This window comes from Hibiscus syriacus, unplaced genomic scaffold, assembly GCF_006381635.1.
Source record: "Hibiscus syriacus cultivar Baekdansim isolate YM2019G1 unplaced genomic scaffold, ASM638163v2 tig00116962_pilon, whole genome shotgun sequence".
Taxonomy (NCBI): Eukaryota; Viridiplantae; Streptophyta; class Magnoliopsida; order Malvales; family Malvaceae; genus Hibiscus; species Hibiscus syriacus.
The window spans coordinates 962,850-985,713 of record NW_024063488.1 but is presented as its reverse complement, the minus strand read 5'-3'; the positions used below and the strand labels follow the sequence as shown (position 1 = coordinate 985,713).

Sequence of the window (22,864 nt, the reverse complement as noted above, 5' to 3'; positions counted from 1 at the left end):
ACATTTTGGTCACTAAACTGAATTTATAATAATTTTAATTAATTTAGGATAAATGAAAAATTTAATCCCTTAATTTTAATAAATAAATTTTTTATCCCTAGTTCATATTTTTAATTAATTTTATTATAAAATTTGAATTTTAGATAATTTCATTTTGGTCACTAAATTATTAAATTAGAAAATAAAATATTTAATCCCTATAATTTTAATTAGATTTAGTTTTATTTTTATAATTTAGTTATTTATATGTTTTCATCTTACTGCCTAAAATATATTGTTTTAGTGATATTTTTATTATATTGTATAAATATTTTTATATATTCATAAATATACTTATAATAAATAGTAATTTTAATATTTATTTTTTAACATCGAAGAAAAGGACAGTCTTAATACAACTGGATGTCCTATTCTGGTATTTTAAAATTAAACAATATTATTTAAATTAATATTTATCAATATCAAAGAAAAGAGCTGTCTTAAGGCACCTAGAAGTTCTTTTCTGATATTTTTAAATAAATAAATATTTTAAATAAATATAATTTTGAAAATAATAGGATTATAAATTAAATATATTTTTGAATTTTTAAATTTTAATAATAAGAGACAATTTATAATTAAAAAGTACCAATTTTGGGCGTTGTAGGGGTGCTAATCCTTCCCTAAACGTAACCGACCACGAATCCCTTTTTATTATTAAAAAGAACGAATTTTTGGTTAAAACGCAGATCAATTTATCTTTTAACTGATGTTTTCTTAAAAACTCTTTTAAAAGATAATTTTTTAGGTATTCGACCTACCTGATCCAAAAGGCCGATGGCGACTCCCAAATTATTTTCAAAACCATTTATTCACATCAATTTTCTCGCCAAATATAATATTTCGTGCCCGGACGAAAACCGGTTACGACACTGTCCAATGGTTGAGCTCTTTATTCTCCTTAATATAGTAGCTTTGGTCATATCATATATTTAAGTGTGAAGTATAAAAATGGTCCCCTGACTATATGATGTTATTTTTTTAGCCACTTAACTATTAAAAGTTACAAAATAATCCCTGATGTTGCTTTATTGAGTGCTTAAACTATTAAAAGTTACAAAATAGTCACCTGATCTCAGAATTGACGGTCGTTTGAGATGAACGTTAACTTGTAGACTGAGATATGATAAAATCTGATCTCAGAATTGTTTTAGTTGTATTTTTTGGATCGAATCTCCGTTTACATTATGTCATCAAGCTAGTACTTGAAACATTATACTAGAGAGCCAATACTTGAAAGAAACGACAATGCCAATAAACATCATTATAATATGATTTTACCATATCTCAGTCAGCAGGTTAATGTCTAACTCAGGCAACTGTTAATTTTTTTAACGGAAAAGGATGATATTGAAACATATGAATAGTCGAGTGACCATTTTGTAACTTTTAATATTTAGGAGACTCAACAAAATAACATTATATAGTCAGGGGGACCATTTGCAAACTTTACCCTATATTTAAATAGATTGGATTATGTTTGTTTTTTAAATTATTTTTGAATAATTATTTATCTTATTTTTGGATTAATAATTAAAATTTTATATAACCATTTGTTTTTATCTATTTAAATAGAGGTTTATATAAAATAAATGATTTTATTTATAATTTATCTCTTAAATTATGCATTTTCTTTTCTCAATCTAATATTTTTTTTATTAGAAATGTCCATTAAACTGTTCTTCGTTACCTAAATCACTCATAAAAAGTGGTTTTTTGTTTAAACAACTCAAAGTGATGACTTAAGTATTGTTACAATGGATGTCACATCAGCATTTTATTATCTCATTAAGTACGATGAACATGAGTGACTGATTTATTATAAAACTGATAATATCAATGATTCAATCGTTACTTTTAAAACATAAGTGGAAAAAAAAAACTCATTAAAACATCAGTGACCACTTATGTTGTTTAGCCTTATTTTGTTTTCAAATTTCACGATGGAGTGTTTTGTTGGTCTGAATCTGCTTCTTTCTTAATCCTTTATAATTATTTTGGTTTCATCCCAAATCTTCTCTTTGTTTTTCTTTTTATTGTTGCTCTTTTCTGCAACGCAGTCCAGCCTCCAACGCTTCCCAACTTTCCAGAAGGTAACAAATTTCCCATTTCTCTGCTTTTTTTGGACTTGGGTTTTTTGTACTGTGGATGGGTATTTTAGGTTCTTGAAAGAGAGAATCTTTTTATTAATCTGTATATAGGCTTTTGCTATGTTCCGCTTAATCATGATAATTGCAGAATAGGGCTAGAAATGGGTTTGATTTGAAATTGAAGTTTCTTGTAGAAATTAAATTACCATCTCGCGTTTGTCTTTTTTTCTTTGGAGGATCACGCTTTCATTTATTCTTTTCTTATATTCAATTGATATGTCATAAATCTAACGCAAATGAGTTAGCCATATATTTACATCGTATGTAGCTGGTTAGATGAAGAGGTTTGTAATCATTGAGTTGTATAAACAAATATGTCATAAATTTATAGTAAATTAGTTAGCCATAGATTTACATCGTATCTAGATGGTTAGATGAAGAGGTTTGTAGTCATTGACTTGTATAAACGAATATGTCATAAATTTATAGTAAATGAGTTAGCTTCCTAGTGTGCTTGTATTAGTTTATACAAATTTATACTAAATGGAATTGCCAACTTTTGAAGTATAATGGAACCATCTCATGATATTATTGACAAAGACCCTAGTTTGGTTTTCTCTCATGACATCCTCTGACCAATGTTTCAGTTTTGCTGAGGATATTTGGATCTGAATTAGAGCTGTGAACAGACCCTCGAAATGGATGCTGATATCTTTCATGAAGAAGGTGTTTCTGGTGATGAATTCAATAGTATGGAACCAGAGGCAGGATCAAGTAGGACTGACATACTTGACGAGACATCATCTGGTGGAGGGGTGAATGGAGAATTAGGAAGGGCTAGCGAGATACTAATAAGAGTGGATTTAGATTTTGCATGTTTCTCGGAGAAATTGGTTAACATAAGTGTACTTACAATGCGTGTGGCAACTAGGGAAGTTGACTTCGAATCAATTTTGTCAGATAAAGACAATTTGCAGGTTGAGTCAATGGAGAAGGCTGTGGAATTTGAACTTTTATCCGGGATTTTAGATTCAGAGGTTACAGAACTGTATAAATTTATGGAGCATCTTGAAACTTACATTATTAGTTCCCGTGAATCGATATCTTCATTTAAGCACTTAGGAGAAACTTTCTTCAAAATGGAGGAAAAACTACTTGATTATGAAGAATCTTTGAAGCAGTTACGAGATCAGGTCTCAGAGATTAAGATGCAGGCTGTTGATTTCCATAGGATTATATCACGCCTTCATGGAAATGATAATGGTAAGCTACAGATCTGTTACTAACTTTATTTTGTGTTCATATTTTGCCATTGATGGAATTAAAGAACTAAGTCTAGGCATGTGCTTTACAAGTTTATAAAATAAACTAGATGTCTTTCTTTTGGAATCTGCCTGTCCAAGATACAAAGGTCAAAGAGTAGGGAGAGTTTTTGCTGATATTACTTGTATTTTTCTCTTTTGTTGCTGAACCACCAACATAACAAAGATTATGTCCAAAAGAAGGAAAAGTGCCTTTGAGGCATATTCTTATTTGACGGGCTGATTCTGCTGGATCTCGGTAAATTCAATGAATTTTTATGAATCTTTTTGCACCCCCCCCCAAGATAGGTTGAAGGAAAAGGGATAATAAAAATATACTCTTCTGACATTTCCTAATATGTGCTTATCGCTAGGGAATGACGAAGATGTGAACATATCTGAAGCTGAGCAATACTCCACCGATAATGCAAAGATAAAAATGCAAACTATTGAACAGCAAAGGCATATTTTGATAATGCTGGAGAAATCTTTGGCTCGGGAAATTGACTTGGAAAAGAAGTTTACAGAATCCAGGCAAATTGAGGAGGAGCTGAAACCAAGGGTACTATCTTTAGAACAAGGGATTGTCAGCATGGAGGAAGAGGCAATGGATGTTAATGGAAGGTTGTTTGAAGCACAGAATGCTGCAGTGGTGTTTATGGGCATTTCACAGGAGCTACTAGGTCGACTTCAACATGTCCAGTTTAATTTGAATAATTCTGTTCATCGCGAAACTGAGATGAGATCAAAGCTTAATGAGGCCACAGAGAAGTTGAAAGCCAAAGAAAGTGCATTGAGGAAGCTTGCAAGTAGTGATACAAGACTCAATGATTTTCTTATGGCGCAGGTAGACACCTTAAAAGCGAAGTTGGCTGAAGTTGAACAAAAGTTCATTCTTGCTGATTCTGAGGCATTCACTATGCGTGATAAGGCAGATTCATTAGATAAACAGCTTAAGGAATCTGAGTTGAACTTGTTCAATGCAAACATTTCTCTTGATGAAAGTCGGGAACAGCATGATATTTTATGCTCTCAGCTTCATACTTTGGAAGATGAAATTACTGATTTGAGAGAGAAATTATTTGAAGCTGAGAAAAGAGCAGATAATGCTGAATCTAAATGCAAATTGTTAGGAGAGGCTAACATGGAACTTAATGAAGAACTGTGTGTTCTTAAAGACCAGGATGTAACATCTGAGAAGGTGGAGTTACTTGAGAAGCTGTTGAAGGAATCTGAAATCCGGTTAATGAGTGCTGTAGCTTCTGCTGAAGCTAGTCAGGAGAAGCAAAATATGTTGTATTCTACAATTGGAGATATGGAAAACTTAATCGAGGATCTAAAGTTGAAGGTTTCGAAAGCTGAAAATAGAGCTGATAGTGCAGAAGATAAGTGCATCGTATTATCTGAAACTAATGCAGAGCTCAGTGAAGAGTTGCGTTTCTTGAGGAGTAGACTGGGTGGCTTGGAGGCATCTCTAAATCAGGCTGAGGAAATGAAAATGGCAACTGCAAGAGACATAGACATTCGTACCAAACTGATAGCGAACTTACTTATGCAATTGGCATCTGAAAGAGAGCGCCTACACCAGCAGGTATGCCTGTTTTTCTTCCGACTTACCTTAGTTTTCATTTTCAATGTGGATTTCTAGCTGGGACATGCCGCCTGTTGGCCTTTCTATTTATCACTTCTATACAACAACTCTGAATGAACAACAATATGGTATGGGCTATCTTAAGATTGAAAATGACCGACTCAAAAGCATCAGTAACTATCTACTTAGTTCACTTTAATCAGCACAATAAATAATGGCTATTCTAAACCTGCTTTAACCTTCATGAAACCTTTTTGAATCAGCTAATATGGTGTGATAGCATGTGGAAGTAGCTATTCAAAGCTGAACAAAAAGTTCTAGAAACAAATATGAATAAGCATCCATTTAAGAGTTCTTAATCAGATTTTACTTATTGTACCAAGTAAAGTTTTGAAACATGTTTGGTGAAGATAGACTGGGTTGAAATATGAATAGCACTCTACTTGAAATACCTGCTTGTCAACAGATATCTGGATTAGCCAAGGAAAATAAGATCTTGGTAGTGAAGTTGAAGCAAGCAGACAAGGACCCCGTTATTATTGAGAGCCATAAGGAGAATGTCAAGGATTTTTTTTTCTCAAACCAATACTCCACTGCTGCTTTTGCAAGAGAAGCTAAGGAAGAAATAGCCAAGTCAGCAGCCAGTGGTTCTGAGGTAGGTTTTCCCTAATATATTTCTCTTATCAGTTGGTGCAGTTGTTTAATATGTCTTTCCCCATATGTTTGATTGTCATGTTATGCTTCATTGTTATAAAAATACTCATAGGGATGATACTTAGGTTGGACATAAATCACTTCAAATATTCAAGTTTATAGCTATCTATCTACCTCATATGTCAATTAGATTTTGAGAGGATAGTATATGGTCAAATAATATGTTTATAAGGACTGGCATAAAGGCCCTAAACAACTATATAATGGTAATAGTACTTAAAGGCACTCAGCTAGATGAAAAACTATAATCTTTTACTATATGAGGATACATCTTAGCTTATTTTGTAGCATCATAATATTGTTTGTGCTTGGGTCTTATCTATTGTAGATAATACTAGGTTCCTTGTGAAGGAGTCAAGTTTCTGGCTGAGAAGGATGATCTTTTAAATGCACCTGTAGGCAAAGAGATGGAAAGTAGAGCGAGAGAGAGAGAGAGAGAGGAAATAACACAAGAAATAGAAGAAAGCTAGTAGAAAAAAATCTCGAGTCGATATTGGATTCTAAACAATCCAAAAACTGATTTGACTATTTATCCTTCAATTTACAAATTTAATGAGTTACCTTAAACCCTAATGTAAAATCCCTCCTAAAATTAGATAAAGTCCCCCATCAACTTAATTCTTTTATTTTTGTTGGTTGTGTTTTTTGAAGATTTTTGTTTTTCATAATCAACTCAAATTAAATGTTGTTACAGCCTGACAAGACTACTGAATCTGTTGGTGAGTCCGACGTCAGACCTGCAGATTCCACATCTGACTATGAGACTGTGAGGACAATAGATGCAAGATTGCTTAGCTTCAAGCATATTTCCTTGGCATTGCTCGTCGTGTTAATGTCAACAGCAGCAGCTTACTACTTCCAGAAGCAGAAAAACCCTTCTAATTGATGAACGGTGCATTCATGCTGTTATTTATTGTGGAACCTTGACAGTTTCTACTCGATTCCTCTCCTATACTGAATCCGTTTGAAGGCTGGAATCTGATTTTTCACCTAAGCTGAAATTGTATGAAGCCTCAAACTTTAGTATACATCTTCACTGAAATTCTACTCGGATTTTTTTGAGAGAATCTGCATGATCATGAAATTCATTTTTCGTATGAGGTGTTATTATGTAGATCGAAGACCTTCAAATACATCAGAACTGTCGTTGCGGCGAAAGATTAGTTTTTTATGACTTTGGTAGATGTTCATCATGTTGGGTTCAAAGTACATTTTCTGACTAGTGATAATAAAACACTTGGCAATGAGCTTATATTAATGTCGACAATATCGTAGACTTAAATGCAATGATGTGGTGATATGTCGAGCATTGAAGATTTCTGTTATTTTTAACATAGTAATGCTATATTCATCTTGCATCTGTTTCTTATTCTTTTGGACAACTTGAACCTTGCATTCTGTTTGACTTGACGAAATTAGTAATGAAAAAAATAATAAAATTCCAGAATTTAAAATAAAACGATTGAAAAGATGGAAAATTTGAAGATGAAGTGGATGGATGAAATATATATATATTCAGAAAAGGCTCATTGGTCAAATTATGAATCAAACCACGTATAATAACTTGAAGAATGACATTGGGATAATACAGACCAAAACAGCAACAAATATTATCATGAATCTGTCATTGAGCTAACGAGAAAAAGTTTTCTTTTTAGAAATGAATTTAATTTTGGTGAACAACACTGGTGATTTCTTTTATTATCTATCTATTCAATTTTGGTCATTAATTTAAAAAAATAGTTTTAACCACTTTTGTTTTTGTTATGTCTTATTTTGATTTACAAACGATAAATGAATATGTTCGTAAAAGCTAAATGAACGAATACAAACACATTTAATAATAAACAAACAAACATAAACACGATACTAAAAAATAAACCAAGTATGAATTGAACATAAACACTTCCATAAATAAACAAACGAATACAAACATAATTTTATTAGTTAAAATAAAACATAATTCCTCAAATAATGCAGTTGAAAAAAACAATTGCTCGAATAGGGTACTCTCGAAATTATTTCGTGAAATGGTAAAGTCGAAGATGCATTGGAGTCAAAGCGACTTACATATAAATTTGGGGGAGAAGCATCCCATATTTTTTTTCACCAATTTCATTACTATGTAAATGTACAAAGGGTAAATTACACAATTAATCATTCAACTTTACTCTCTCTCCAAATTCACTCACTGTACTTTTAATTTTTTTCAATTTAATCTCTCAATTTTTATTTTACTCCTATTTTGATCACTCTACAATGACATGGATTGTTTTACTCCTATTTTGATAACTCATCGACCATTGTTCAAGTTGTTATATGGAAGCCAATTTGATCCATCAGCTCTAGCATTGAATTTATATACTAAAGAAACCAACATCGTGCTTACATAATTTCTAATTGAAATTGTTGTCCAAAACAGTGCATCTGCATTTAATTAATTTATTTTTATTATACCCTAAATTAGTGGGGGTCATAACTCCCACCTAAACTCAATTTCAAATAGAATTTATGTGAGCACGATGTTGGTTTCTTTAGTAATTAAATTCAATGCTAGAGCTGATGGATCAAATTTGCTTCCATATAACAACTTGAACAATGGTCGATGAGTGATCAAAATAGGAGTAAAACAATCCATCTCATATAGAGTGATCAAAATAGGAGTAAAATAAAAGTTGAGTAATTAAATTGAAAAAAATTAAAAGTACAATGAGTGAATTTGGAGAGAGAGTAAAGTTGAATGATTAATTGTGTAATTTACCCTTTGTACATTTACATAATTCATTGGTGAAAAAATATGCTTTCTTCGGATTTACTTAGTATTCACTTTATTTTACTATATAATTTCAAGAGTACCTTATTCAAATAATTTTTTTTTCAATTGCATTATTTGATAAATTCAGCACCATCCCTAGACGGGGCATCGATGAATAACATTAAAAATTTGTGATGATAATCGGGTTCGGGCCATGCCCCGTGATTGTGATGATCTAAGTCAGCCCGACAAAATCTAACCATCTCAACGGAACAATCCTAAACTTTCACCAATTCTTTGTTACTTTTCTTCAGTTCATCAGTCAAATCTTAATAAATTAACAACACCCACACCCATATCAGATCTTTTAATCCTTTCATTGTCAAATATGCGATCCCATTATCAATTGTTATTACTTTTAATTTTCACTATTTAGTTTAAGCCATAGACAGAAACAAAGCAGCATACATAGCTGAATTTCGATGGCTGTAGCTTTCAGGGGAGCTCGGGGTGGCGGATCCGGCGGTGTTGGAGCTGCTTTCTGTAGTTTGTTTTCTTACAGGGTCTTTGTTTCAGCCATGTTTTCGCTTCTTTTGATTGCCACTGCCGCGGTTCTCCTCACTACACGTCCTTCTACAACTCATCACCACTCTGTAAATTTTACCTTCTTCAGTCTCTCTCTCTCTCTCTCTCTTTTCAATTTGTTCACCCTTCTTTTTTTCTAAATTCATTGTCTTTTGTTTTGTTTTTCTCTTTTTCAGATACCTTTCGTTTTTCCCCTAACTTGGAGTTTTCTTTTTTTAGACTCAGCAACGTACCATCATCCGTTTCTCTAATTCAGTGCTTCAATATCTGAATATATTTGGCATTTTAGATATACTTTGGCGTTTTGTAAATGGTTTTTTCTTTTTGGAGCTGAGCGTTTAATCTTGAGAATCTAATATTTATTATGGTTATTTTTTGCTAGTCTTTAGGGCAGAGCATGCACTACTTCAAATATCGATTTTTTTTGGATTCTTAAATACCCTTTTAGGTGTTCTAACTATTTTCATTTTGTGTTAGCAGAGGCTTCAATGAGGCGGAAACGCTTACATGCATAGAACATATGTGGCATTGAACTCGGACCCTCTCAAAACAAGGTTAGATTTGATATACAGGCAAGCCAATGATCACATCACATTAGTGAAAGCATATGCAGCTTATGCAAGGAAGCTAAAGCTTGACATTTCAAGGCAATTGACAATGTTTGATGATTTGGCTAAGAACTTCTCAGATATTACATCAAAACCAATGTACAAATCCTCTTTGTTTGAAACCAATGGTAACTTAGAGGAGGATGTGTTAAGGCAGTTTGAGAAAGAAGTAAAGGATAGAGTGAAATTGGCTAGGTTGTTGATGGTTGAATCTAAAGAGAATTATGATAATCAGTTGAAAATTCAGAAGTTGAAAGATACTATTTTCGCAGTTAGTGAGTTATTAGGCAAGGCAAAAAAGAATGGAGCTTTTGCGAGCTCAATTGCTGCTAAATCAGTTCCTAAGAGTTTGCATTGCTTGGCAATGAGGCTTGTTGAGGAGAGGATTTCACATCCAGAGAAGTACAAGGAGTTTTTGCCTAAACCTGAGTTTGAGGACCCTGATTTGTATCATTTTGCTATATTTTCCGATAATGTGATTGCGGTTTCTGTGGTGGTGAGGTCTGTGGTGAAGAATGCTGAGGAGTCTTGGAAGCATGTTTTCCATGTGGTAACTGATAGAATGAATTTAGCTGCAATGAAAGTTTGGTTCAGAATGAGACCTGTGGAAGGAGGTGCCCATGTGGAGGTGAAGGCATTAGAAGATTTTAAATTCATGAATTCCGCCTATGTGCCGGTGCTGAGGCAGATTGAGTCTGCTAAGAAGAGGTTTTACTTGGAGCAAAAGATAGAGAATGCAACCAAAGATGGGACTAACATGAAGTTTAGGGATCTTGAGCATATGTCAATGTTGAATCACCTTAGGTTTTATTTGCCTGAAATGTACCCTAAATTGCATAAGATTTTGTTATTGGACGATGATGTCGTGGTTCAGAAGGACTTGACTGGGTTGTGGAAGATAGGTTTGCCTGGAAAGGTGAATGGGGCTGTTGAGACCTGCTTTGGGTCGTTTCACCGTTTCTCTCAGTATTTGAACTTTTCAAATCCTCACATTAAGGAGAGGTTTAATCCTAAGGCTTGTTCTTGGGCCTATGGGATGAATATTTTTGATCTTGATGCTTGGAGGCGTGAGCAATGTACAGAAATGTATCACAGCTGGCAGAACTTGGTTAGTACATTATTTTATTTTAAGTGAACTTATTGGTTTTTGATACAAATAGAGGTACTAATTTATTAGCTACTGGTCATGATGCTTGGTGGTGTCAGAGATCATTTCATGATTTTAATGGAGAAGAGGAAATAATAATTTTACTTGCAAAAATTTAACAACAAATCAAGAACGAGTCCTTAGTCTTATTAGTTTTAGGGTGGATTTCTGATTGAAAATTAGAAATGATGATCAAATAAATATAGCTTTTAGGAGTGCAATCAATTAACTGTCCAAATTTCTAATGCAACTCAGTTTTGCGAATGGTGTGTGAATTATTAATTGAAGTTTTGAAAGTGGTCGTGTAACTAATTTTGAATTGGTTTTCTGCTCAGAATGTTGATCACACTCTGTGGAAATCGGGTACTCTTCCGCCCGGCTTGATGACCTTCTACTCATTGACAAAATCACTGGACAAATCGTGGCATGTGCTTGGGCTTGGATTCAATCCAAGCATTAGCATGGATGTGATCAACAATGCTGCAGTCATTCATTATAATGGAAACATGAAACCTTGGCTAGATATTGCTATGAATCAATACAAGAATCTCTGGACTAAATATGTGGATAATGATATGGAGTTTGTGCAGACTTGCAACTTCGGAGTCTAGGTAAGCAACTGCTGTTGCTTCTCTCTCAATAATCAAGTAACAAGAATACAAGTTTTAGCGATTGTTCATATTGGCTCGATATATTCCGCCCAAAATTTACACTATTCTTTAGTTTAATTCCCAGAGCTATGCTTGATGGTTATTTTCTTTCCCCCTTGTAGTAGAATTGCTATTTGATGATTCTCGAATTCGCTGTTTTGTTATTGAAGATGTCGAGTAGGAATTGTACTGAACCAGATTATATATGTACACACTTAAATGATTCTTTTGATAGTGAAATCTTTTCCATCAATAGATTTTTTATGGCTTACAAAACTCAACATGTGTCTACTTTCATGTACTGTTATAGTTCTTTAAGTTAGCTCTCTTGTTCAGACCATGTTCTTTAACTTCTGAGAATCCTTGAAATACCTGGAAAAACATTAAAGAATCTAGTAATTCTCTTGTTAAGACACATTCACATCCGACACTCACTCAAGTTGCCAAATGTTTGATCAAGGAGTACATATTAACTCATATTCGGATTCACTAAGATAAGTTATCCGAAATGTTTCATTAAGCCATCCAAAATATCTCATTAAGGAGACTAAACCAAAAATCATGCTTTTGTGTGTGTGTGTGTGTGTGGAATCTTTCTCACTAGAGGTGCTTTCAATAGCAATCTCTCTTGTAAATGAGTTTATCAGACGGAATTATTTTGAATAAGAATATAGAGAACATTCAACGAACCAATCTTTTATAAAGTTATTAAATTATTAGTTTCCGGTTACTTTTGTTATTATTTTTTTTTTTCAAAAGAAAAATGCAGTCACTTTTCAAAACAACTTTATTAAAAAGTATAATTATTTTTTTAAAATTATCAATATCATTTTAATATTAGTAAAGTCACCTAGAGGTGTGAATGAATCGAGCTTGAACGAACAAAGTTATGTTCATAATCATTTGTTTGTTTTCAAAGATGTTCGTGTTCGATTTGTGTGCGTTTAAATTTTTAATATATTGTTGATGTTTGTTTATTTATTTTTAAAAATGTTCATTATAATATAATTGAAATTATAATTAAAATTATCAATTAATTAATGCATCAAGTTAGTCAAAAATAGATAAAAGTAATCTTTAGATTAAACTATAATTGAAACTAATCATATTATTTTATAAAATATATTAATTATAACATAATAATTTTATAAAAAAAATATAATTCAAGTTATAAAACTAAAAAATAATAATGGAGTTTGAAATTATCTGAAAACAAAATAGTGATATCACCATTTAAATGATTAATAAGATTTAATTTACTACTATAACTTATAAAAACGTTAAATTATTTATTATTTGTAAAATTTCTTAAATCTTATGAGTTTCATATTATTATATTTGTGGAAATAGTGTCCATAGCATGCAGTTTATGAAAACTACAAAATGCACTCAGGTGGAATAAACGAATTAAATTTGTTCAGACTGAAATGAGTATTTAGTAAATAAACAATATTTTTATAATTGATAGTATATTCAAATTTGGGAATTAAAACGGGAATGAATTAAGAAGAAGAAGAAAAAGAAAATTGGAGTGAAGATAAGATGTAAAATTTGGATACATTTAGTCTAAATACAGCACGAGACAAAAGGAAAGAAGCAGTAACGAACTAGAAGTTTTAGAGCATTGATGGTTGGGGCCAAACGCCACTGCAAATTTCACATCACTAAGTCACAGTCTGGAATTTGTGGTGCACCTCCATCCTCATCATAACACCCTCCTACGTGGCAGTTTTGTATTGGCTGGATGAATCTCTCCATCTCCAGCCAACTCAAATCCAAATGACTCAGCCAGTAACGTGCTTCTCTCTCTTTGCTTGTCAAAATGTGGTGTTTTATTTATGAGGTTGCTCACAATGATTATTCTATAATATATGTTCATGATTTTTCACCTGTAGAAGTAGTTATTCAAACATGAATCTTTTACAGTCTTTTACTAATGACACCACTCAGTGGATTACATCCTTAAATTGCATTTGAATGTATCAAGATTTCATCAAACTTGTTTCTTACGTGCCAAATGGTTCATTTTGATGCAAGAAAACCATGAACCACAAAGATTCGATCCATGGAAACCATACTTATCCAACAACTATTAACAAACAAAACAATTGATTAAGACTGCTCCATTGAAAACGAGAAGTGATTATATCACTGTTTCATCCAACACTTGCGAAGTCCAGAACCCATGGCTGACTGCCAAGTGTCATCGCCTAAAATGGAGACTGCATTCATCTACTTCAAGTGGGTCGGTACTTCATATTTACATTATTCGATATGCCAACGCAGAATATGTAGGTCCTGGGGCAAACGCCAAAACTAAGCTAACCACAAGATAATGTAATAACTTTTAGCATTCACTAACTTTCTGCCACGTGTCCGCAGCAGGATTCTCTTCTCCATACAGTTAAACCTCCCTTCCTCTCTTCAATGTGCTCACACTCCCAAGTTTGTAGAGTTCTGAGAGCTTGCGTGTAAGAAATGTTGAAACAAGAAACGCTTGATGCTGCTGGTGGTGGAAACGATTGGGCGCGTGTCTGCGACACATGCCGGTCTGCGGCCTGCACGGTGTACTGCCGAGCAGACTCGGCGTACCTCTGTGCCGGATGTGATGCCCAAGTGCATGCTGCCAACAGGGTGGCCTCACGCCATGAACGTGTCTGGGTGTGCGAGGCATGTGAAAGTGCCCCGGCTGCCTTCTTGTGCAAGGCAGACGCTGCATCCTTATGCACTACGTGTGATGCTGAAATTCATTCAGCTAATCCACTCGCACGTCGCCACCAGCGTGTCCCGATTCTTCCGATATCGGGATGTCTATATGCCCCTCTGGCTACTGATCAAGGCGGTCCAAAGATGGCATCTGCAACCGAGACCGAAGATGGTTTTATGTCCACAAATGGAGATGAGACAATCGCTGAGGATGAGGATGAGGCAGCTTCATGGTTACTGTTGAATCCTGGGAAAACTAGCACCAACCAGAACAAAGGGTTTTTGATTACCCGGGAGGATGACAAGTATCTGGACCTCGTTGATTACAATTCGAGTGTCGACATTCAAATCACTGAACAGTACAACCAACAAAACGAATACGGTGTTCCGGTCAAGAGTTACGGGGGTGATAGCGTTGTGCCAGTTCAATGGGAAGAAGCCAAATATCACTTTCAGCAGCAGCAACAGCAACAGCATCAGAGTTTTCAGTATGGCCTCGATTACGATTCCTCAAAAGCTGCATACAGCTACGACGGTTCCATTAGCCATACCGTAAGATTTAATATCAAACAACATTCTTGAAAGTGTATAACTGCTTATTCTAAATTTTATGTTTCCACTAACAAAAAGGTATTGAACTTGAAACTGTAAGCGACAGTTATTAAGCCTGATGTTTCAATTCAGAATTGAATGATGTTTCTACACTTATTAAGCCTGATTTTTCAATTCAGAATTGAATGATGTTTCTAACATTCCCTGAACCATATCAGGTATCCCTTTCCTCAGTGGATGTAAGCATTGTGCCGGAATCAACTACTAGCGATATCTCTATCTCGCACACAAGGCCGACTAAAGGTACAATTGACCTCTTCACTGGACCTCCCTGTCCGATGCCAACTCAACTTGCACCAATGGAAAGGGAGGCTAGAGTCCTGAGATACAGAGAAAAGAAGAAGACAAGAAAGTTTGAAAAGACAATAAGGTATGCTTCGAGGAAAGCATATGCAGAAATGAGACCCCGGATTAAGGGTCGGTTCGCGAAGAGAATGGAGGTGGAAGTCGAGGTGGATCAGATGTTCTCCACAACAGTACTATCGGAAACTGGATACGGAATTGTACCTTCATTCTAAATGCAGTAAGAAAAGGAGTTAATAGTAAAGCTTTAATGCTGATACTGTATCTCTTCTTAATTGATTTGGTCAATTAGATAATATATGTTTGGTATTTTTTTTGGATTGTCTAAATCATGCTACTGGTGTATTGTAAATACATGTATTAATGTATATCTATAATTCTGGGATTTACTTGTTTGCAATTAAAACAGGAACAATCATGATATGGCTTCTAGTTACCTTATACTAGACATAAATATGAAAGGAATCAACAAATATTTCTAAAACAACATTCAGGAGGCACTTGGTTTCTGTGACGAGCAACATGTCCTTCCTTATTCCTTAACACTGGTAAGTTTACATTAAAGAAGCTTTAGGTTTGCTACAAGTCCATACTGTATGGTTGATATCAGAATAGAGGTAAAAGGCAACACTTTAGACTCTAGGACCAATTACTGACTTCCATCACCATTCTAACTCTTTTCAGTACTGTATTTAGACTGAGACAAATAGTTCTAGCAAAACGTTTATGGTATTTACATTTTACCATTAAAAACATCTTCTTATCTAGGGGTGGAAAAAAGATCCCGTTGGATGTTGATGCGAATAATTTGGTCTAATCTGCGGTTCATTCCTTTTGTTTTGAACAAAGAGTCGTGACCGATGAAGTGACGGTCGTTAATCGGTGTTTCTTTGTAAGAGAGATCAAAGCATAAGAGGGAAGATGAGAGGAGAGGGTTTCCTCTTTTAGCCTTTCTCGGGTTATAAATACTTCGACTATAGTGCGGCTAGTGTTAGACCTATGATGACAATGACTTTATGTATATTGACTTAAACAAGATGATTATAGTTGTTGGAATAAGTCTGACTCTGATAAATCACATGGAATTGGTAAAGATCTATTCTAAGGACTGTAGTCATCCGATAAATATGAGACCCCAGACAAATTGTGAACAAAAATATTAATTTAGAAAAATATCTTTAAATTATATGTCTGAAGATTTAACAAATCTAAATCATTTAAATGAAATGTACACTTAAACATATTTGAATTCTTTAAATGATATGTCTGAAGATTTAACAAATCTCAATCATTTAAATGAAATGTACACTTAAACATATTTGAATTTATGTTTTTTTCAATATTGTAATAGTAATGATAATAATTGATAATTTAACGAGTTCATTATATGTGTTTTGTTTAGTTTTGAGAAAAATTAATAGTATAAAAGATTACATTGTGTCATGTAGCTGGGAAAGCCGTGATGAAAGAAAGAAAGAAAGAAAGGACGAGATTACAGAAGAGAGAAGATCAAAAGTGTAGTGGACGAGGAGCTTCATTCATGGCTGAAGTGGATCAAAAGTGTTGCATCGTGTGAATATCACCACCCCTTTTTACTTTAACTCAAGGTCCTACTCCGATCCATTTCTACAACACCATTCGCAGAGTATCATCCCTTTTGTCCATACAGTTACCAATATTTCAACCAAGATTCTATTTTGCTAAGGATCCGTACGATCTTTATTCCTTCCCCCACTCTATAGTGGATGGTAAGGAGTACTGATCTTTATTCAAAAGATGCTGCACTTTTATCACTTTTTGAGAGATCCGTAAAGGGAACAAATTTATCACTTTGATCACTTTAAAGTTGAGTGAGCCATAACTTTACGTAAAACACTAGTTTGCTATTCTTACTCCACCATGCTTTTGTTCCATTTCTGCAACTCACGTTATTCTTCTGTCAATTTCTCTAGTAAGCAAAGCAGTGGTTATGGTTTCATGCATTATTGGTCCAAAAAGTTCATGCCACCAAAGACCTCCAAATGGTGAAATATATGCAGCAATGAAAAGATGAAGATGATGCCCTAAAATTTCCAATGATTTTTCTGAGCTGAATTTCTGTGACTCAATAAATGCTTCCATGTACAAGCTAAGAAAAAGAAAATATAATAGAAAAAAGCAGACTGCACTTTGCACTTTTTCACAAAGGAAAAGAGAAAAAATTCAAAATATCAATTTCTGGTTTGTCATACGTTCAGCAACATTGCTTTGCCTTCACTCATTTACACACAGATTCTTTGCTGTTCATTTGCCTTCACTCATTTACACACAGATTCTTTGCTGTTCATTTTCCTTCACTCATTTATACACAGATCCTTTGCTGTTTATTATTGAGGCCTCTGGTCCTACGGTTAACTAGCAGCAGTTAATACATATATAAACTTGTACTTGATCTGCACTTAAGCCAATAACTAGAAAAAGCATCGCTGGAAAGTATCTTGACGCCATCTAGGATTAAAGGTATAGATAGTTCCCAAAAGAACAATGATACCTAAGGTCATAATAGACTTGCTAAGAATGAACCTTACATCTTCCCAGACGCAACTTTATTCAGATTCTTCATCCACTATCAATAAAAGAATCTTGTAAAATCCTCCAAAAATGTTGTCTCTTGCATACATATCTGAAATTCAATTTGCCCTGATACACCATGATTCTTTCTTAGTACTATTGTATTAGTTATTATTAGGGAGCAAATGGTGAAGTTGTACATGAGAAGCTTGTTCTTACATATAGACTATATAGTTTGGCAGATCTCACCTAACCATCCCCTTCTATCATGGATGGATCGAGAAGAAGTGACTCGGAGTCGTCGTTCCCTTCTAAAAATTTTAAATTATCATGTGTTTTAGATATTCTTTTTTGTTTTCTCTATTTAAACGATCATATATTTTAGATATTCTTTTTTGCATTCTCTGTTGATAATATGTTTTCGCTCTTAGCATTTGATAAGTTTATCGTCCTTAAAATTTAGAAATTTGTCCCCTAAAATTTTAGAAACTCTTTCTTCTAACATAAAATCAGACATATGTTCCGGTCTTCATCCTTATTTTTCACTAATTGACCCTTATTATACCTCGGCAGGAAGGTAGATATGGTAAAGCACTATCATCTATGATTTAGTTTACTTGATCTGGAATTCCTGTTAATGTTTTCAGCTTCACTTGGGTTCCATTTCAGTAGCACCGTTTGAAACTCGTGTTTGGGGTTGGAGCTGGTTGTGGTGTTGGCTTTGGCTTTGGGTTCGGACAAGGTACTGGTTATGGTTCTAGTTTAGAATCATTAGAATCCAACCTCTCTAAAGATAGTTCAGATTCCAACAGAATTTTTTTAATTTCTAAGGAATGCAAACAAAGTTGCTCTGTTTCAATTATGTTGAGGCTGTATGAATTACCAGGTACACTTGGGTTCCATTTCAGTAGCAACATTTTAGGTACACTTGTAAATACCCTGTTTTGATGGAGAATAAACCTATGAAATTACCATGTTGCTAATTATGGAAGGTTTGCCTTTGCCTTATTAATTATCAGATATCTTTGTGACCTGTATAATTAATTGCATTCATCGCTTTTCGAAAAGAGATACTTGATGGTCAAGGAAGTGGAATGCGTGTATCACAAGTATAGACGGGAACAAGGTTTTATTAATTATCGAATAAATCAGTTGACATCCTCTTAAAACCTTCAACCCTTGTACATGAATTCGTTTAAGTTGGTTGGAAATTTAAGAGAATTTAAAAAAATTATAATTTAAAAAACACTTTAAAATGATTGATTTTTAAAAATAAAATTTTAAATTTATGCTGGATCTGAATATAAATAAAATGTTAATGTGTAATTAAATAAATGTATATTTATTTTTCATTATTTTTTATATCTAATTGAAAGAATTTGAATTTTATGAAGTATTAGTGTACTAATCACTAGGTCAAGTTTATCATTTGGTTAAATATAGATAACATGTATTACTAAAAGTTATCTTATTACAACCAACAATCAGTTAATCTAGTGGGATTAATCACTAAGATTTTTTAAGTAAGGTTAGGGGTTCGAACTCTGATGTTTGCGAATGAAACAAATTGGGTTGGGATGGTCGCCCCCATAATAAGCCTCTACAAAACTTGATCTAGATTAATTGATCAATAGATCGGGTATCAGTGATTAATTAAAAAAAAGTTATTGCATATTAGGTTAAGGGAGTAAAAATTGAAACGAGACCAATATTTAGTTAAGATTAACAACATAATATTTATTAGAATTATTACGTTATATCATGCTACCCAGCTAAATTTATCTTTACCATTGTTTTCACGTACTGTTAGAATTATTTGAAAGTGTTTCAGAAGAATCTTATATAATTCCTTCAGTTTTTGTTGATACACAATTATTTGTAATTGGATTTGTAAGAAAACATGAAAGAGTGATCCCAGTAAATATGCTTACTTGTATTGTTCTTATCTTCATAAAACAAAAATTTACGTAAGAGAAAACTTATCTTCTTAGAATATCATAACTAAAGAAATACTCAAATATTTCAACCTATCAATTAATTCAAATATACTTTCGCATCTAATATTTTATTCTTAATAATTTAAGACGATACATCTTGAATTAATATATTTTATATCGAATTATTATAATTATATCAATACTCTATGTCTCTATTATTTAGCTAATTACTACTATATATATATATATATTGCTTAATACAAAAATAAATGCCCAAACAATATCTCGAAAATCATTTTGGTGTCTAATTTTTGTTGTTGCTAAAAACAACTGGCTAACGTTTTCTCAGTTACACTTTTATATGCATACTGTTATATTTTTTAATAATAAAAATAGTATTTAAAAAACTGAATTTATTTATAAAAAACCCAAACTTTTAATGAAATTATAAAAAAACTCTAAAAAACTAAAATATCTCATTTCAACCCCCATTACCAATTGTCGCCGGCCATTTCGGACCAACATCGTCGACGAACACTTGGGTTTTGATCAAAATTGCAAGGTGATTCGAATGGTGTTGGCGGTGTGGCTTTTGGACTTCGGGATAGGCTAGAATCGACAAAAAACAGTGAATGTGACTTAAAATCCGACAAACCTTTGAATACTTCTATATGGTAAACGATGACACTTTACGACGAAATGCCAACAGTGATTTGATTGAGAGTCGACGTCGATGCCGATGAAGGTGGTAGTGACAATCACAGATGGTTGGCCGACGACCAAGGAAACGGGGAGGGAGAAAAAAGAAGAAGGACGTGGGAAGTTGGGTTTTTTAAAATAATTTTTAATTTTTTAAAAATAAATTCTCAAAATTACCATAACGTGACATGTGTCACTTAACGATCAAATTTAACGGTCATTACGATTCAAGCACCTAAAAATTTCTGATAAAAACGTTAGACATCTATTTTTAACAAAAAATTCTTTATGCGGTAAAACGTTTTTCGAAGTAAAATTTAGACACTTATTTTTTATTAAGCCTCCTCTCTCTCTCTCTCTCTATATATATATATATATATGTGCATATGTGTGTGCGTTCTTTTATTTATTTTTTATTTACTACATAATATAAGTGAATTTTAACATTATTAAAATTAAATGACATAAATACCTCTTAAAATTTAAAAATAGTAAATTTATCTTATAAAGATTTATAATTTATTATTTTATTTAAACTTAAATTAGTATACATACAAATTATTATCAGGTAAGTAGACATTGAAACTTTTTTAACTCCACCTTTCAAGCAACCAAACATGGCGGCCTCTAACGGGAAAAACTTCGATTTAATTAGCTTTAGCTGGATCTATTCATATTTGATACACATTGATATAATTGAGCTAGAACGAAATAAATTTTTTTCCTGTCATGCTGGAAGTGAGTCGAGTCGAATTTAAGTATTATTGAGCTCGAATCGATTCGAGAATTTTAAAATGAAGCTCGACTAGGTTCGAAAGCTCACGAAATAAAATTTTTAAGCTCGATTCGAACTCGAAATCATGAATTGAAACTCGAAATAAAAAAAATCTTAAACTTAACTCAATTGAAATTCAAACTTATACTGTTTTTTAAATCAACATATACATGTTAATATTATTAATAATTATTTTTTTTAAAAATAAAATTTTAATATATTATTTTTTTCAAGTTGCTCGCGAGCTTTTCGAATCAAGTACAAAATAGCTCGTTTCGACTTGTTAAGAACTCAAGTCGAGTTAGAGCTCGAATTGAGTCCATTCGAATCGAGTGTTTATTGAACTTTAATCGAGTCGATCTCGAGTAACTCACGATATATAAATGTCAAATTATTTTAAGATAGATGGATCTTATCAATGAACCCTACGAATAATATGATAAACTGAATCTATATAATAATTTCTCTTAACATAATCATATGAGACGGGATTGACTTATTTAACTGTATACATTGTTTATATAAATATGAAAACTATGCATCTCAATAAATGTCAAGTTACATCCATTGTCATTTCATGTTGTTCATAGTCTCTCCACCTCATTTTTTTAGCCAATAATTTTTATTTTATTTTTCATATAATATTAAAATTCAATTAATTAATCGTTTAATTTGAATTTAAATATTATAAAAAATACAACACTGATATTATTTTTCTCTGGTTTATATACATATTAATACTTTATATATTTTGATATATCATTTTTGAATTTATCATTATTTTTAATATTTTTTTTCAAAAATATACATCTATAAAAACATTATATAAAAATATAAATATTAAAAATATTATTTATGTTTACTAATTTAATTAAATGATCATATTTTCATTTTAAATTTAACTATGTCAGAAATAAAAATACCTAAGATAAAAAAATGGTTTAAAATATTATAATCTTGTTTCCAACTTGTATGGGTTGATATTCATTGGAATATATTAAAAGATACTAAAATGATTGAAACTCAATGAAATTTTGATCGAAATTATAATGATTTAGAATCGAATTTAAAATCTTCAAATTTAATTTATTCTATTGATAATAATAAGATTCAAAATTTGAACCTTGTTTGAGGGGCCTAGAGTCTCAACCACTAAATCAATAAATAGTTGATAAAAATTATTTTTTATTTAATATAGTACATCTACAAATTATAATGTATATAATTTTAGCAAATTATATAATATAAATATTTAACATATATATAATGTGTGTATATATGATTTTTGTAAATGTTTATATTTAGTATATATATATATTAAAATATAAAATTACATAAAATTAGAATGATCTAAGATAGGGTAAATCTATAATTATATATAAAAATGTACCCTAAGTATACCTTCAATTAAGAATTTTGAGCCACCTAAACAATGTATTTTCTCAAAAAGTTTTTGGTAATTTTAAGTTTTTTAATTAAAAATTATGAATTATGGATTTACAAGGTAATGTCCTTTTACCAGTTTTTTGGTAATATTTATTTGATAGGTGGATTAAGATACCAATTTAAATTCTAAGACTCGTATGTTCTTTGTTTATATTATTTTTATATGAAATATGTATTCGTTTATTTAGTATTTGTATGTTCATATATGATTTTTTTTGAATAAATTAACTATTTATTTTACATAAGGTTACATAAAGATATGTTTTGTAGGATTTATCATAATAATTCAATATAAATAATTAATGTGTTGTATTATGACTAGGAGTGAGTAAAATTTGAGTCGATTCAAATTTTTT

At 32.3% G+C, this 22,864-nt stretch overlaps 3 protein-coding genes across 5 annotated transcripts; all 3 read left to right on the top strand.

The window, feature by feature from the left end:
* Positions 1–2,827: 2,827 nt before the first annotated feature.
* Positions 2,828–7,001, top strand: LOC120190772 (WPP domain-interacting tail-anchored protein 1-like). Its single transcript, XM_039193826.1, has 4 exons — positions 2,828–3,392; positions 3,805–5,021; positions 5,488–5,676; positions 6,430–7,001. The coding sequence occupies exons 1-4, from the start codon at positions 2,828–2,830 to the stop codon at positions 6,619–6,621; spliced, it is 2,163 nt and encodes a 720-aa protein (XP_039049757.1). The 3' UTR covers positions 6,622–7,001.
* A 1,911-nt stretch (positions 7,002–8,912) lies between these two features.
* LOC120190773 (probable galacturonosyltransferase 9) lies at positions 8,913–11,595 on the top strand. Of its 2 annotated transcripts, none has more exons than XM_039193828.1 (3): positions 8,913–9,143; positions 9,556–10,791; positions 11,166–11,595. In XM_039193828.1, exons 2-3 carry the CDS (start codon positions 9,583–9,585, stop codon positions 11,439–11,441), a joined length of 1,485 nt encoding a protein of 494 aa, XP_039049759.1. In that variant the 5' UTR covers positions 8,913–9,143; positions 9,556–9,582; the 3' UTR covers positions 11,442–11,595. The 2 variants fall into 2 exon arrangements, with proteins under 2 accessions (XP_039049759.1, XP_039049758.1); XM_039193827.1 differs by having other exon boundaries at positions 9,553–10,791.
* Positions 11,596–13,781: 2,186 nt separating this feature from the next.
* On the top strand, positions 13,782–15,519 carry LOC120190774 (zinc finger protein CONSTANS-LIKE 2-like). 2 transcript variants are annotated; one of them, XM_039193830.1, is made up of 2 exons: positions 13,782–14,743; positions 14,957–15,119. In XM_039193830.1, exons 1-2 carry the CDS (start codon positions 13,959–13,961, stop codon positions 14,979–14,981), a joined length of 810 nt encoding a protein of 269 aa, XP_039049761.1. In that variant the 5' UTR covers positions 13,782–13,958; the 3' UTR covers positions 14,982–15,119. The 2 variants fall into 2 exon arrangements, with proteins under 2 accessions (XP_039049761.1, XP_039049760.1); XM_039193829.1 differs by having other exon boundaries at positions 13,785–14,738; positions 14,957–15,519.
* Positions 15,520–22,864: the final 7,345 nt, after the last annotated feature.

Excerpts from the sequence above, each read along its gene's own strand:
- LOC120190774 (XM_039193829.1), top strand. The coding sequence starts at position 13,959 with ATGTTGAAACAAGAAACGCTTGATGCTGCTGGTGGTGGAAACGATTGG. Across the intron at positions 14,739-14,956 it reads ACGGTTCCATTAGCCATACC|GTATCCCTTTCCTCAGTGGA; the intron begins GTAAGATTTAAT and ends GAACCATATCAG.
- LOC120190772 (XM_039193826.1), top strand. The coding sequence starts at position 2,828 with ATGGATGCTGATATCTTTCATGAAGAAGGTGTTTCTGGTGATGAATTC. Across the intron at positions 3,393-3,804 it reads CCTTCATGGAAATGATAATG|GGAATGACGAAGATGTGAAC; the intron begins GTAAGCTACAGA and ends GCTTATCGCTAG. Across the intron at positions 5,022-5,487 it reads GAGAGCGCCTACACCAGCAG|ATATCTGGATTAGCCAAGGA; the intron begins GTATGCCTGTTT and ends GCTTGTCAACAG.
- LOC120190773 (XM_039193828.1), top strand. The coding sequence starts at position 9,583 with ATGCATAGAACATATGTGGCATTGAACTCGGACCCTCTCAAAACAAGG. Across the intron at positions 10,792-11,165 it reads ATCACAGCTGGCAGAACTTG|AATGTTGATCACACTCTGTG; the intron begins GTTAGTACATTA and ends TTTTCTGCTCAG.